Raw genomic sequence first — 15,641 nt, 5'->3', positions numbered from 1 at the left:
ACCTTGACATCTTGTGGATTGTGGGCCATCAACGGTGTGTCCGTAGATGGCTGATGAGACCGATGTTAGCACGGAATGTTCTGCCACATACTGAACAGAGAAATGTGGACACTGTTGCTTCAGCATTTGCAGCTCTGGCTTTACGGAGTGCTCGCTTCTCTTGTGCCAAGATTGTCCTTCTGTGTTCATATGTCTGGCAACCCTGGTAAACTAGGGTACGCCATGTCGGTCGATCATCTTTAATATAGGCTTAGCCTATATACACCTATTTAATCATCCTATAAATATTTTTTTTATATAGTCTACTCCTTTCTCCTTAATTCACCACCACTAGCCATGGGGTTTGTTCAATCTGCTTCTTGTGTAAAAATATCAACTTCTTTGTATCTGGCATTGTATTTCATTAACTAGAGTTAATTTGATATCTTCTTGTTAGAAGAGAGTTGGTTTTGTCCTGGATTGTCCAGCTACGCCTACATGACACGTCATGGCAAGAACTGTACAGCGGGAGCTGTCTACACCTACCATGAAAAGAGAAAAGACACAGGTGAGGAGGTCATAAACTGAAGTGTATATGCAGTGCTTCCTTAATTGAGGAAAATTTTGCCTCCCATTGCAATAGTGGAATTGCATTTGAAATTCAAAGCAATTTTTCTTAACCTATGTCTGCTGTGTGTGTTGAACTACAATCTTCATTTTGTGCTGCTAGCATATTAATTGGCATGCTGGCTAGGGATGACAGGAAATCAAATTGAGGAAAAGCAATCCACAATGCAGGTGACTACTATGTGAAGAGGATGTTTTAAGTGGGATAGGAGAGATATATTGGTAAAATAGGAATAGTTACAAACATTTTCTTTTCATTTATTCAGTGGAAATAAAAGTTTTTCATGAAGTCCCTAGGTCTTGTTATCTGGCATCCTCTGTGTGTAGTTAAATGGTCCCCTCTTCCTATTGCCTTTATAGCAGAGGTCCCCAACCTTTTGGGCACCAAGGACCGGTTCTGTGGAGAGAGGTTTTTCCGCGAACCGGAGGGACATGGTTTCATGTACTGTCTGCATCTCGCGGATGGGGCTTTGCATGTTTGTGCAGATTGGTTGCTGGCATGCCGCAGCACAGTACTGGTCCACGGACCGGGGGTTGGGAACCCCTGCTTTATAGAAAAAGGGTTCAGAGGATTGTCACAACATTTGGGAGTAATTTCTCCCCACCCTTTGGCTTGCTCACATTTTCAGACATAATATAGTGAAATAAAGAAGGCCGAACTGGGAGGCAGTTACCTTTGTGCTGTTTATGACTAGCTGGATATTGGGAGAATTTCTAGGCTAGTCCAGAGTTTGGGTCACACCCCTGGAGTGTGATTAATACGCTCCAGTATTTCATTGAAACTCAGACTAAACTAATTCACACTGCAAGCTTTGGAACAAGCTGAGCATTCTTGGCAAACTCTGCTTTCCTGGTTAGAGTGTCATCAGTTGTTATCTTTTGCCAGATCTAAGCAGCAATCCAGAGCAGCCATTTGGATAGCTTTTTTTCAACAAAATGGTATAGGGTTACCTGCCTGAGCAGGGGGTTGGACTTGATGACCTCCAAGGTCCCTTCCAACTTCATTATTATTATTATTATTATTATTATTATTATTATTATTATTATTATTATTATTATCACTGCACTCTTGCCGTGACCTTTCTCTGTTTTTTCAGCTGCCTCTGGTTATGGGACACAGAATGTCCGCTTGAGCAAAGATGCTGTCAAGGATTTCGACTGCTGCTGTCTCTCCTTGCAGCCCTGCAAGGACCCTGCTGTAACGTAATTATCAAATGGGATCCATCTGAAATATTTCAAAGTCTTATGTTGAAGTTCTGCCCTGTGTGTCTTTTTTAAAACTTTATCAATAATGTAATCTCTAAAAAGAAAAGATAATTACCCTTGTCCATTACCATTAATTTATTTGTTCATTTGCTACATATGCCTGTTGGTTTTTTTTTTACAAATGTAGTAGCCTTTTTAATGTATATTTGTATAGATGAAGTAATGTGCACCTTTTGCTGCTTGACAGTACTTTATTATTTGCATGACACATTTAGTGCTGGTCCAAGCTTTGTTTTGGAAGGAAATTTAAGGGTGAAATAGATGCACTTTGCCTTTTAAATTCCCCAGGTATATAAAAAAAAGGACTACAGTTTTTACTTTTTACAGGGGCAGGAGGAAGAACCACAAAGGGATGCATTTATCTCTTTTGTACCCTTCCTGCACAATCTTAATTTTGTTGGTGCTATCCTCCTTCCTTCTATTTCATAGAGGAATTGAGGTTAAAATCTGGAACATGAATTCAATATGTCTCTGTGCCACAATGCTCCCTCTCCCTAGAAATTTAAGTCCATCTATGGAACACAGATCAGGTACTTCATGTATCCATTGTTACACATGAAATGTTTTATGAGAACTATTTTATGCATTGTAGTGTTGTGATCCACACATTGCTATTTCTGATAATCATTGGTGCAAGAAAAAAATATTTTTTGGAGAAGAATAGGTCGGGGGGGGGGGCAGAATATGGGAACTGTTACAGAATTGGGAGTGATGTGGACAAGATTTAAAGCAACAAATACCAGTAAGAAATGGGGCATAGCTCCATTACTAGCCCTGGCTTTTGTCTGCAATTCTGCAAAAAACACTCTTTCTGTCAAGCTGTTACCTGAAGAGGTAGTCCTCTTGTTAACTGCCCTGTTTAGTGACTGTTCACATTTAGAACTGCACTGAAAAAATAGTTTTATAGCCACCCTTGAATATATGGCAGTCACAGTATCTCCACGATCCCAGGATCGCAATTTGGGCTCTTGACAAATGGCCTTCATTTATAGTGGTCACAGTATCCCACAGTCATGTGATTATCATTTGTGAGCTTCACAACCAGTTTCTGACAAGCTAAGTCAGTGGAGAAGCTGACAGTAAGTTGCAAGTTGTGATTTCATGACATTGTACTTAATGGCCTAGGATAATTTGCTTAGTGAATGCTGTGGGAGTGACATCATAAATCCGGGATAGTCATGTGATATTTCACTTAAACAGGACATTTAGTGAAGGAGTTGCTGGTCTTACTTGCAGTCTTTAAGTGAGGATAACTGTGCATGCAAAGATGTTAGACTTCTTGAATTCTGTTGGTTTCATCTCTCTCTTCCCTGACCCTGCAGTTTTACCATGTGTTTTCTGAGCCACTTTTTTGCAGCCCATAAAGCGCCCTCTAATTGCAATGGCGTGGTTTCTTGATATTTTATCCCACAAACTAAAAAGTAAGCCTCAAAATAGGGTTACTGTATTTAAAAATTAAACACCCCCCCTCCAACTTCCTGTCTCAAACTCAGAAAAATAAACTCTATTTATTTCTTCTCTATAGCTGTCTTGAAAGAGTTAAGAGTCATCCTGGACATTAAAAATGTGCCCCATTCAATTACACATGTTATGACTTTTCAGATGTATCCTAGAATACAGGAACCAATAACTAAGTATAGTTATGCTCTGAAGTTCTCACTGTAGTCAAAGAGGCACGGGGGCTTTAGGAGCTGGTGGGTTTACAAGTGATATTCATCTTGCTTTCCCCCCTTCTCCTTTCCAGTCCTGATGGATACCTCTATGAAAAAGAAGCTATCCTGGAGTATATCCTACATCAGAAAAAGGAAATTGCCCGTCAGATGAAGGTATGCCAATATGGAGAGCTACAAAGGTAGTTGGCTTCATACCTGAATGTCAACTTTAATAGATATATTGGAAGACTATGTCTAAAAAGCTAGCAAATGAAAGAAGATGCAGAAAAGAACTGTATCCCAGTAACATAAAATATCTGTGCTTTATAACATGAACATTAACCCAGTAAACTTGACTTAGCTGAAGTAAGCTTAGTATGGTTTCTTTAGTTGGTGTTTTGCATTTTTTATAAAGACTTAACTGACGCTTTATCTTTGTAACAATTCACATGAATTATTTTAGTCTTCTTTTCATAGGCCTGTTTTCTTCAGTAGCGTTTATCCAGATCAAAAGCCTTTATCCTTTGCCTGTGATTCACTGCAGGCTCACTTTGAGGCAGAAAGATTTCTAGTGCCTCTGACAATCATTGCCTAACGGCCAGGAGGGGCTGATACTATCTGACCAATGAGGCTGCAAGATTTGAGGAACAGTCTGTTCAAGAAAGGATGTGGAAGTAGAGGTAGAAACAAGAAAGATTTTTAGTGGTTATTCAGTTTTGTTCTATAAAACAGATTTTTTTCCTAAAATTAATATATAAACATTATAAAATAATAAATTTAGGATCTGACTGAAACCACAGATGAACTCCATGTCTGTGGCCAAATTTGGTTTCTCTTGCTTTGGTCTACCAGTTAAGGCACCAGGCTAGAAAACAGGAGATCACGAGTTGAAGTTCCACCTTAGCTGTGAAAACCAGTTAGGAGACTTGGGCCAGTCAGTCTCTCTCAGCCCATTTCTCCTCACATGAGGTGGTTGTTGTGGGGAAACGAGGAGAAAAAGTGTGTACTGGATATGCTCGTTGTCTTGAGTTTTTTATAAAAACAACAAAGGTGGGATACAAAATAAATAAATAAATCCTTTCCCTAGAACTGGAAGATAAATTTAAAGAACGGAGTGGCTGAGACTCACTCTCTTTAGTAAAAGTTGATATGGACCTTATTGATATTGATTCCTGATCAGTGTACAGGAGGTAAAAAAGAGATTTAACTGTTATGTCTTTTGGGCAGACTTGGATTCAGAGTATCAAAAAATACAAAGGACACACAATGATTCTCATATATTCTAGTTGGCATATCTTCAAGTCCCATTCTGGAGGCTATTCATGGGAATGGCTCCTCTTTGTCTCTTTTCAGGTGACAGTGCTACATTAGAGGAATGTAGGCAAAAAAAAATCAGCACTTTTTAGCAAGACTACTTCTCCAACATGATGACGGAAGAATCCACCAATGGGTTATTTCAGTCCTACTGCCCAATCAGACCAGTTGTCACGCCTCCTCTTTATCTGGGACCTCCCAGTTTTCATCTTGGTCTTCGCCCATGACGACGTGATAACTTGACTCTCTGTGTTGTTTGGAGCAGGTCAGGCTAGATCAGTGGTTCTCAACCTGTGGGTTGGGACCCCATTTGGGGTCGATCGACCATTTCATGGGGGTCGCCAAGCAAGGCTGTCCACCATTTTTTTTGTCCGCCATTTTTTCCCCCTTTTCCGGCAGGTGCCTTACCTCCCTTGGGCTGGGCCAGCTGGTGGTCGGCCTGCTCCGTCTCTGCCGCTTGCCAGCTATGCCTCGGCCGGCGCAGGGGGCAGAACCACACATGCGCGACGCTCCCGGGCAGAGAAAGTCCTCGACTTACGACCGGTTGGGTAGTCCTCGACTTACAACCGGTTTAGTCCTCGACTTACGACCGGTTTAGTCCTCGACTTACGACCGGTTGGGGTCGTGGCATTAAAAAGGTTGAGAACCACTGGGCTAGATTTTACTTTTCTTTGATCCATCAGTGGATTCTTCTGAATAGTGGAGATTATTCCCCTCAGGAAATACTTATTCCTTTCCCTTTCCCTTCAGGGTTAGTTTCCCTCCAGGACTGGGGGTGGTGGTGGTTTCCCTTCCCTGAATTCAGCTATTTTGCTGAGCCATTCCATTCCCTTTCTGGCAGAAGTGGAGGGAATATTTCTTTAAAGAGGGCTTTGAGCTTGTTTTTTACAACCCCCTAGCCAGCGCGCATGTGTTTTTCTGGCTGGTGGCCGCACCTTTGAAGCCTCGTGGCTTCGTTTCTGACCGGGCCTGGTCAGAAAGGCTCGCGGCCGCCATTTTTTTTCCACGGAGCTGCCTTTGCCGGAGTTTTTTCGGCCCGAAGCACAGCTGAGTGGCTGGCTTCGAACAGTGGGGAAGGGGGGAATCATGCCTAGCTTTTGCCTTGCCTTCAGCTACTGCTGAAGAGGAGGAAGCCTCATTTGTTTTCGGAGGTGAGCGGTTTGCGCGCCTAACAGCTGTTAGGCGCAATTTATCAAACCGCTCCCTTATTGCAGAAAAGCCTTGCTTTTGGCCTTCTTTACCTTCTGGGTTCCCCTTTAACTACATTAAAGATCCCAAGTGTCTCCTCCTCTCTTCCTCCTCACCTCTCTCTCTCCCATTTAGTACCTGATCTCAGGACGACCGCCATTTTGGGACAATAGGGAAACGCCCTTTTCACACTCGGGCCAGGAGCCATTTTGTGCAACTGATTATTCTACCTGCAGCAGTTAAATTATTCTGTATAATTCTGTTTAATTGCATAGATTTTCATAGGTTTCTGCATTACCTGTAGTCACTTCTCATTGAGCTTAAGTGTTTCAGAATCTATCATTACTATTGAAGATATCCATTATCTACAAGGTGTGAACTCACTGCACAAGCAACGGTCCTTTCCCTGCTCACTACATTGCCTATATCTGCCCTTCTGCATCTAGTGGTTGCTTCAAGTTCCTGACCATCGCCACTATTGTGGGACACGTGTGATCTCGTCACCAACTTGGTGCGCCAGGCGTGAGACCTGGTTAGCCAGTGGGCTGGCTCACGCCTATCCACGTGAAGTCAATCCCTCTTCAGGGGGGCCTCCTGACGTCCCTTGCAGACCGAGTCAGTCCCAGGGTCACCTCGGGGTTGCATCTCGATAAATATGGCAGAAACCACTGAGCCACCGCTTTTGGACACGGACACTATCTCCGTCCAAGTTGAGCCAACACCTGGGATACCTAGAGGCAAGGCCAAAGCCAAATCGAAGTACGGCAGGAAGGCTAGCAAGGCAAGCGATAGGCAGGCCGACCGTACTCACAGAGCCCTGGAGAAGCAATTTTCCCGTGCCCAACTCTTGTCTGCTGAAAGAGGTCATACTCTGTCAACCTGCACAGCACCTTACATGGGGACGCCTCTACCATCCACATCGAGAGCTACAGGTCTCGACTCAGACCCTTGGTCAGGTAGGACCACCTCTGTTTGGGGAGGACCTTGATTTACCTGGCCCATCTACAGCACCCACTGTTGCTGTCTCACCAACTGCTGCGGGGTTATGGCCTCCGTTGGAGCAGTCCTTCTCCAACCAGCTCCAAGGGTGGATATCGCAGGCCGTGTTCCAGGCCATGGCGTCAGCGGGTCAACAACAGGCGTTCCCTATTCCAGGGTCTTCTTCCTCTGTACCGACTACCTCTGCACGGCCTCCACTGGATAGATCAGGTATGGTTTCCCCTGCCCATTCTCCTGACTCCGACTCTTCCAACATGTCGGAATATGAGGGTGGTAGGGATGGTTGGTCGGATTGTGAGGAACCTACCCATGAATCACATCCCATGGCGGAGTTCTTCAACGCTTCACTATTCCCCTCTTTGCTGCGCAGAGCCTGTACAGTGGGCAAGCTTTCCTCCCATCCGGTCCCAACCCCTCAACCTTCATCTGATCAGGACACTAATCCCCTTTTTGCGGTACCTGTAGACAAACACCTGCAAATTCCCTGTCCTCTTTTATTCCTCAGAAATATTCAGGGGCAGTGGGAATCACCGGCTGCTCAACCATCCCAGGGAACGGCTGAGCGCAAGATAGTGGATGTGGCCAAGAATTTGGCGGTTTTATTGGAGGTGCCAAAGGTAAATGAGTCAGTGGCCCCACTCTTTTCCACTGCCAGCCTCCCGGCAGACGTCTCAGACGCCCTTAAGGCGGAAGATAAAAAATCTGAAATGGCCTTCCGCAAGGTCCATTTGGCATCTGCATGGGCTACAAAGGCGGCAACTGCCACATCCTTTTTTGCCAGGATCTCAATTACCTGGCTTCGTCAGTTGCAGGACAGGATCCCGTTGGAAGAGGTTAGAATTCATCAGGATTTAACCAAATTAATAGCCACATCCGAATATATGGCGGATGTCTCCCTGTATTCGGCCAAGCATTCAGCCCGAGCAATGGCCTCCAGTGTAGTAGCTAGGAGGCTTCTATGGCTCAAAAACTGGAGGGCTGAGAGTAAACATAAGTGGTGTGCGGCCACTGCCCCCTTCACGGGTGGCAAACTATTTGGGGAGGCCCTAACGCCATATCTCATCGAGAACAAGCAAAAGATTATTTCTCATTTGGCACGGAGAACTAACAGACATTTCCTCCCTTACAGTCGCCGGCAGTCCTTTCGGACTGGGACCGCGACGGAGCCAGCACAACCTTACCGGCCCCCAGCCCCTAGGCAGGAGCGTTCCTTTGACAGGACAAACTATAGGGACAGAACCAGGTACCAACCCCAAAACAAACAGTCCTTTCGTGGCAGAGGGGGTCGCCCCTTCCGTCGCAACAAGTGACTCAGAGGGGACCCCCCCCCATTGGCGGCAGACTTACTCGTTTTATCCGCCAATGGGAAAACACGACCACAGACTCCTGGGTTCTGCGCACCATAACAGAAGGCCTGTCCCTGGAGTTCAAATCCATACCGATAGTTCATTTTGTGTCTTGCCCAACTATGAGAAACTCTATAAAAAGAGGACTCATGGAAGACGCCATCCAGCATTTACTCTCCATCAAGGCTATAGAGGAGGTCCCCCTGGATCAGATGGGACTGGGGTATTACTCCATTCTATTTGTAGTCCCGAAGTCTTCAGGGGGATGGAGGGCAATCCTCGATCTCAAGGGACTGAATCTCCACCTTCAATACAGAAGGTTCAAAATGCAGACGCTACAGTCCATCTTAGCCAGCATAAGACGGGGGGATCTATTGACCTCTATAGATCTAAAGGAGGCTTACCTACACATTCCTATCCTCCCTAACCATCGCAGGTATCTGCGATTCTGTTACCTCAACCACCACTTTCAGTACAGGGCTCTCCCATTCGGCCTATCCTCAGCACCCAGAGTCTTCACCAAGATCCTGGCAGTGCTGGCAGCTCATTTAAGGTTAGTCCCTGTATGGGTACAGTGTTATCTGGACGATATTCTGATCCAATCCGTCTGTCTCGGACGCCCAGTCGGATTTAGCCCTCACAATAAACACCCTACAGAACCACGGGTTCCTGATAACTTTCAAAAAGAGCCAGTTGACTCCCTCTACCCGCCTATTACATCTGGGCGCGGTGATAGACACGGAAGCTTGTCACGTGTACCTATCAGAGGAGCGACGCTCGAGCATCAGAGACCTGGCACGCAGAAGCAGGACTGTGTCCTTGGCCACACTTTCTCAGCTCCTGGGGAAGTTAATATCATGCATTGCAATAGTACCGTGGGCCCAGTTACACGCACGGGACCTTCAGTGGTTCCTGCTCCCGTATCAGAGACAGTATACCAGCACATCCAACCAATTGGTGCGCGTTCCTCATCAGGTGCGTCTCTCTCTAGGCTGGTGGGTTTCTTCGGCCATGCACAAGGGGACTCTATTCAAAGAGCCCAGTCGGGTCAGGGTGACCACGGACGCAAGTCTCTTCGGTTGGGGTGCACATCTACAATCCCAGATGGCTCAGGGTCAGTGGTCACAGACAGACCTCAGGCACAGCATAAATTGGTTGGAGCTCAGAGCAATTCACCTAGCTCTCAAACATTTTCACACAACAATCAAGGGGAAACACGTACTAGTCCTAACGGACAACGTGGCTGCAAAAGCCCACATGAATCGTCGGGGGCACAAGGTCCAAGTCTCTCATGACAGAGGCTCGAGCCTTGAACTCCTGGGCAGAGAAACACCTGCTTTCCATCAGGGCCAAGCATATCTCGGGAAAGGCAAACAGGCAGGCAGACTTCCTCAGCAGGTCGCTAGTGGATCATTCGGAGTGGATGTTACATCCAAATGTCTTCCGGGAGATCTCGGACAGATTTGGTCGTCCGATAGTGGACCTGTTCGCCTTGCCGGGGAACGCCCAGCTGCCCAGATTCTTTTCTTGGTTCCCCTCCCGGGGAGCAGAGGGGGCGGATGCCCTGTGTAGCCGGTGGCCACAAGGCCTGTTGTATGCTTTTCCCCCACTACCTCTGCTTCCAGCAGTTATCAGAAAGATCCTGGAGGAGCAAGCGGAGGTGATCTTTGTAGCCCCTCACTGGCCTAGGAGGCCTTGGTTTGCAGACTTGGTGGGCCTTTCAGTCTCAAACCCGTGGAGGATTCCCGATGACCGAATACGGTTGACACGGGGATCTTCAACATCCAGATCCCCGATGGCTTCAATTGACCGCCTGGCATTTGAACGCCGCACCCTGACTAGGGAATCGTATTCGGCGGAGGTGATAGATATGATCCAGGCGGCCAGGAGGCCGGCGACTAATCGTATTTACGACCATACGTGGAAGGGCTTTTGTCGTTGGTGTGACAGGAATCACGTGAGTTTGTCACAGGTAACCATTCCTAGGGTGCTAGAGTATTTGATGGAGGGCGTCAAAAAAGGGTTGGCGCCCAACACTATCCGCAGACAGCTAGCGGCACTTTCCTCAGTGCTCTCGTGGGACTCATCAGAGTCCTTGTCCAGGCACCCCACAATACGGTCTTTTCTCAAGGGAGTCACTAATAGTAGGCCCCCTGTGATTCATAGATACCCTTCTTGGAGCTTACCTCAGGTTCTTCAGGCTTTGACTTCATCTCCCTTTGAACCTCTCAAAATGTGTTCCTTACGACACTTGTCTCTCAAGGTCTCCTTCCTGATTGCAATTACTTCAGTCAGGCGCATTTCGGAGTTAGCCGCCTTGTCAATCAGGAAGGACCTGTGCAAGTTTTATGAGGACAGGGTGATTCTTCGCCTGGACCCTTCATTTATTCCAAAAGTCAATACAGTTTTTCATAGGGCACAGGAGGTCATTCTTCCAGATTTTTGTCCTCACCCGTCACATGACATGGAACGGCAATGGCACACGCTTGATGTACGGAGAGCCTTGCGATGTTATATCAAGTGTACGGCGCCTTTCCGTAAGTCGGAAGCTCTGTTTGTGTCCTTTCAGCCTTCTTCAATAGGTCAAAAGGTGTCAGCTTCCACCATAGGTAGATGGATTAGAGCCTGTATTGCCAGTGCATATGTCTCACTGGCCCTACCTGTTCCTCCTCATGTGATGGCTCACTCTACCCACAGTGCTGCCACTACTGCGGCATGGGCGACCCAGGCGTCCATTGAGGACATTTGCAGGACAGCAACATGGTCATCGCCTTCGCCTTTCATTAGGCATTACTGCTTGGACAAATTCGCGTTGGCCGAAGCCGCTTTCGGTAGGCGTATTTTACCAGAAGTAGTCACACCGTCTGGGGGTCCGGCCATAACTGACTACCGCCCTTAGGGACTCCGGAAGCTTTGGTACGTCCCATTGGTGGATTCTTCCGTCATCATGTTGGAGAAGAAGCGTTGGCTTACCTGAACGCCTTTTCTCAACATGATGAGGAAGAATCCACGCCCTCCCGTTGTATTAGTCAGTCAGGTCCGGGTTGGGTTCTTGTTCTTGTTTCTTTTCTTTGTTGCCTGCTTGAGAATCATCACGTCGTACGGTTGTCATTGGCTACTCCGTCTATGAAAACTGGGAGGTCCCAGACAAAGAGGAGGCGTGACAACTTGACAACTTGGTCTGATTGGGCAGTAGGACTGAACTAACCCATTGGTGGATTCTTCCTCATCATGTTGAGAAAAGGCGTTCAGGTAAGCCAACGCTCCATCTCTACTAAGCTAGAAATCAAACTTTGGTTTATGTTTATGTCTCGGTTACTTGTTTGGGAATCTAGTACCTTGACTCCTCAGTGCTACTATTATAAGGCTGGGTTATTGGGATCCATTAGATGTATTTGCTCTGCTGTTGGCTGGGCATTCCATAGCTGCAGTCTAGTTTCTTCATCTAATTGTCATCAAGCTTTTCATTTTTTGCTCAAACTCTTTTCTATTTAAAAGATATCATGAAGCCAATTGCTTTTTTTTTTTGTTTTACTTTGGACTACTCCTTTGCTTTTAATGAGCAGTTATCTCCACCTCATATTTGCCCTACATCTGTTATATAGAACAGAAGCATTTGCTTTACAATTGACATGCTGAAAAGTAGAACAGCAGTAGAATGGTTCCTTAGTAAATGCCTCCTTTTTGGCACCTGCAGGCCTATGAAAAACAGAAGAATGAAAAGAAGGCAGAAATGGCAGAGTTGAGCAAGGCTGCCAAAGAGTCCCAGGTGAAGAGTTTCCTTGACAAAGAGCTGAGCATTGTGAGCAAACCCCTCAATCCCTTTGATCGTCAGTCAGGTAAATCAGGAAGGCAAGCAATACTAAGCAACTGGTGGTGGAAGGGGGAAATATCTTATTTGCCATCTGTGGACAGGTATAACAAGAATGGATTCTTCCTACTGCTATGCCAGTGGTGGTGAACCAATGGCACGCGTGCTGGAGGCGGCACGCAGAACCCTCTCTGTGGGCACACGCACTGTCACCCCAGCCCCGCCTCCCCCCGCAGCCCTCTTCTCACCAGCAGCCCCTCTGGAGGAGAGTCGCCTCCGGGCGCAGACTGCATGGAGCAGCATAGCCAAGCACATGGCAGCCAGGCAGCTGGAACAAGACTCCGCCCTCATGACCCGTCGCACACAGATGATGCTGCGGGACACGGGCGGAGGGCGTGGCTGCCATGGCGCTGCTGGGCCGCCTGGGTGATCTACTGCGGTGGGCCGTGGAGGCGGTGGGTGGCCCTGCGGGGGCGGGACAGGGCATAGAGCAGGGTGGGCCGGGTGGGGAGGCAGGGGTGGGTTTGGGGCACTCAGTCTCTAAAAGGCTCACCATCTCTGTGCTATGCATTGTCTCGTGTAAATCTTAAAAATGCTGCCAGACTTGATAACAATTGCTCCCATTTTCCCTGTTCTGGTGCTGCTTCCCCTGCAGAAGCAAAGTATTCACAAAGCTCCTATTCGTTCATTAATTTTCTTTGCCTTTTGGCAATGTTTGTAATTCATGGTGCAGTGGCTTGAGCAACCTTAGAAACCAGAGTTTGGGGGGGGGCAGTCTCTTCTTACAAGGGTTGAATAAAAAGTGATGTCTCCAGATGAGCCTTGAGATGAGCTTTTTTTTTTTTTTTGCAATACTTAATTGCAACGGTCAACAAATAATTAAGATAAGTTTGAAAGCAGAAGAAAGATATTTGCTGCAACATGACAAGCCTGGGCCTCACACCTTGTGAGCCACTCAGGAGGTTGTGAAGTTGAAGAGATAAAAGTATGGAGTTCTTTCACAACAGCTTTAAGAAGCTTATCCTTTGTTGGAAGAAGTGTGTTTCTAATGAAAATTATGTAGAGAAGTAAATACAGGTAATAAAATGGCTGATCTTAAGGATTATTTTCTGGTTTATTTATTTAAACTAAACTATTTATATAAACTAAACCTGGGGAGGTAAGGCATTATTTTTTTTATCAGCCCTTACATTCTGTAAATAGGCCTTTAGCTTACTATCAAGTTTCTGTCTTTTTTCTCTTAAAGCTTTTTCCTACCCTCCTTTCAGTTTTCACTTTCACTGCCTACTCACCATCACCTCTTTTCAAGTTAGCTCTCCTGCTACCATTCTCTTTGCATCAATGTGAAATCGAATCACCCAGAAGAAATGTAGGCAGTTGCTACAAGAAGTGAACCTTCTCTTCGAGCATGGAGTAACAATGCCTGCATTATTCCCATCTTTGTTGAGCTTGATGCCACTAAAGTAATGATGAGGGACGCATTTTGGGATGCACAAGAAAAAGACTTCCTGGATCCTTTTACATGTTCTAGAGTAGACTAAGCATGCACAGGGCCACTGTAATCCCGTGTGCAAATGGTATGCCAAACAAAAGCATCTTGTAAGGGAGGGGGTGAATAGGTCACCAGTTGTAAGGTAAAAATTGTTTTTAACGGTGTGTGAATGTGTATGCATGCCTCTGGAATATTTTAAAAAATGTTTTTAGCAGCACATGAGTGCATATAAAATTATGCACAAGGACACTTGGTATTACAACTGCATCCCTGAGCATGTAGATTAATTTCAGTGCTGCTAGATGTATAGTGTTATCCCATCTCACCCACCCACATACAATTAATGTTTGAAAATCTGGGACTTCTGGTTTTTGCGTCTGCAGCGCATGGCCGCATGAGAGCGGTCCTCTGCTTCCCACGTCTAGTTTCTTCCTGTTTGGGGGTCCCTAGATGGCCCCAGAGAGGTGACTGTGAAGGAAGGGCGCCCCGTCGATCACGAAGCAACGACAATTGCTTCGTTTGATCCGGGGAAAGCCCTCGGAACCCGACAGGAGAAAGACTAGCATGAGATCAGCGTCTAGCCCAGGGGTAGGCAACCTTGGCTCTTTTGGCTCAGGAATCCTGGGAGTTGAAGTCCATGAGTCATAAAAGAGCCAAGGTTGCCTATCCCTGGTCTAGCCCAAGCTGCTTGCAGCCAAAGTCCCAGAGCACAAACAGCGTGAACAGCGTGCTTGGAATTGATGAGAGTACTGATCTTCTTTCTTCTATCTAATATTTAAATCCTTGAAAAGATCCCCAAAGCAAGAAAACCTCCAGAAGTGAAGGAAGGGGACTATATCCCCCATTCCCTTACAGACCAAAGAGGCGAATTAACATAAAAGGTGGAAAGAGATATACTAAAATTTGATTTAAAATATTTCAGTCTGGACAAATCTAGGAACTAAAAAACTGTCACGACTATACCCTAAAAAATTTCTGATGGAATTATAAAAATATATAACAAAAACTGAAAAAAGAAATAACTGCTGACATCTAGTGGAGAATCAGAGAATAGAACACTAACAATAAGGACCCAGAAATTGGCAGAATGCCCAGAAACAAAGAAAAAGTTGTTCCTTTGAATTGCAAATAACCTTGAAGACAGCTGGGAACAAAGGAAGAGCCAGCTATAAGATTAAAAAGGAAAAGAAACAAAACCCACCTGGACTGTTGCTTAAACCTAAGAACTGTTTCTGGAAAAAAAAACTTTGGCTTTTTGGCTAATCTATTAGAAGAGAATTTGCTGGAAGAATTTAAAGTGGCTTAATATCCTGAATCTGTAATTTTGACTGACTGATAAATTGACTTTTGAATTAAAACATTGATGAAAGATTATTTGAAGTGGGGAGACAACATGGATATCACATACGTATCAAAAAATGACAGGATGCCACATTCAATATTCTCTCCTGAAGGATTTAGCCTGGAAAATCAAGGGCCTCCAGAAGCAATACTTCAAGGCAAGATAAATACTTTCCCGGAGGAAATATATGTAATGTTAGGACAAATACAAATGACAATAGATTCAAACCACGACAAAATTAAAAACAACTTTGATGATTTAAATAAGCATATCTCCATCTAAATTTACAATTAAAAAATACCCAGGAAATAACAAAGGAACAAACAAATCAGACAGAGGAACAAACAAATCAGACAGAGGATCAACTAGAAAACTATGATCAAATTGATGAAATAACAAAGGAAAAGAATTACAATTTGACACAAACAGGAAAAAATCTACAAGGTTCTGATACAACAAGAAAAATGGAATTATTAGGAGAACATTAAAAGTTTGGGGGACAGAAAGAATTTATCTTACTTATTTCATCTTTTGTATTCCCAACAATGTTTGTAAAAATACAGGAACTGTTGGGTAAGCAGATTACATCAACTTGGAAAATAACTTGGCAAAATAAGAAGATCAG

At 45.3% G+C, this 15,641-nt stretch overlaps 1 protein-coding gene across 1 annotated transcript in view; it reads left to right on the top strand.

Moving 5' to 3' along the window:
* Positions 1-436: 436 nt before the first annotated feature.
* NOSIP (nitric oxide synthase interacting protein) overlaps positions 437-15,641 on the top strand; it is a gene marked incomplete at its 5' end in the record, with an annotated part of 19,142 nt that continues 3,937 nt past the window's right edge. The window contains 4 exon segments of the mRNA XM_015810194.1: positions 437-547; positions 1,704-1,809; positions 3,617-3,698; positions 12,069-12,210. Coding sequence (XP_015665680.1) covers positions 478-547; positions 1,704-1,809; positions 3,617-3,698; positions 12,069-12,210 — 400 coding nt within the window.

This window comes from Protobothrops mucrosquamatus, unplaced genomic scaffold (genome assembly GCF_001527695.2).
Source record: "Protobothrops mucrosquamatus isolate PMUCROS unplaced genomic scaffold, P.Mucros_1.0 scaffold7, whole genome shotgun sequence".
In the NCBI taxonomy this organism is placed as follows: domain Eukaryota; kingdom Metazoa; phylum Chordata; class Lepidosauria; order Squamata; family Viperidae; genus Protobothrops; species Protobothrops mucrosquamatus.
This window is presented reverse-complemented; position numbering and strand designations above follow the sequence as displayed.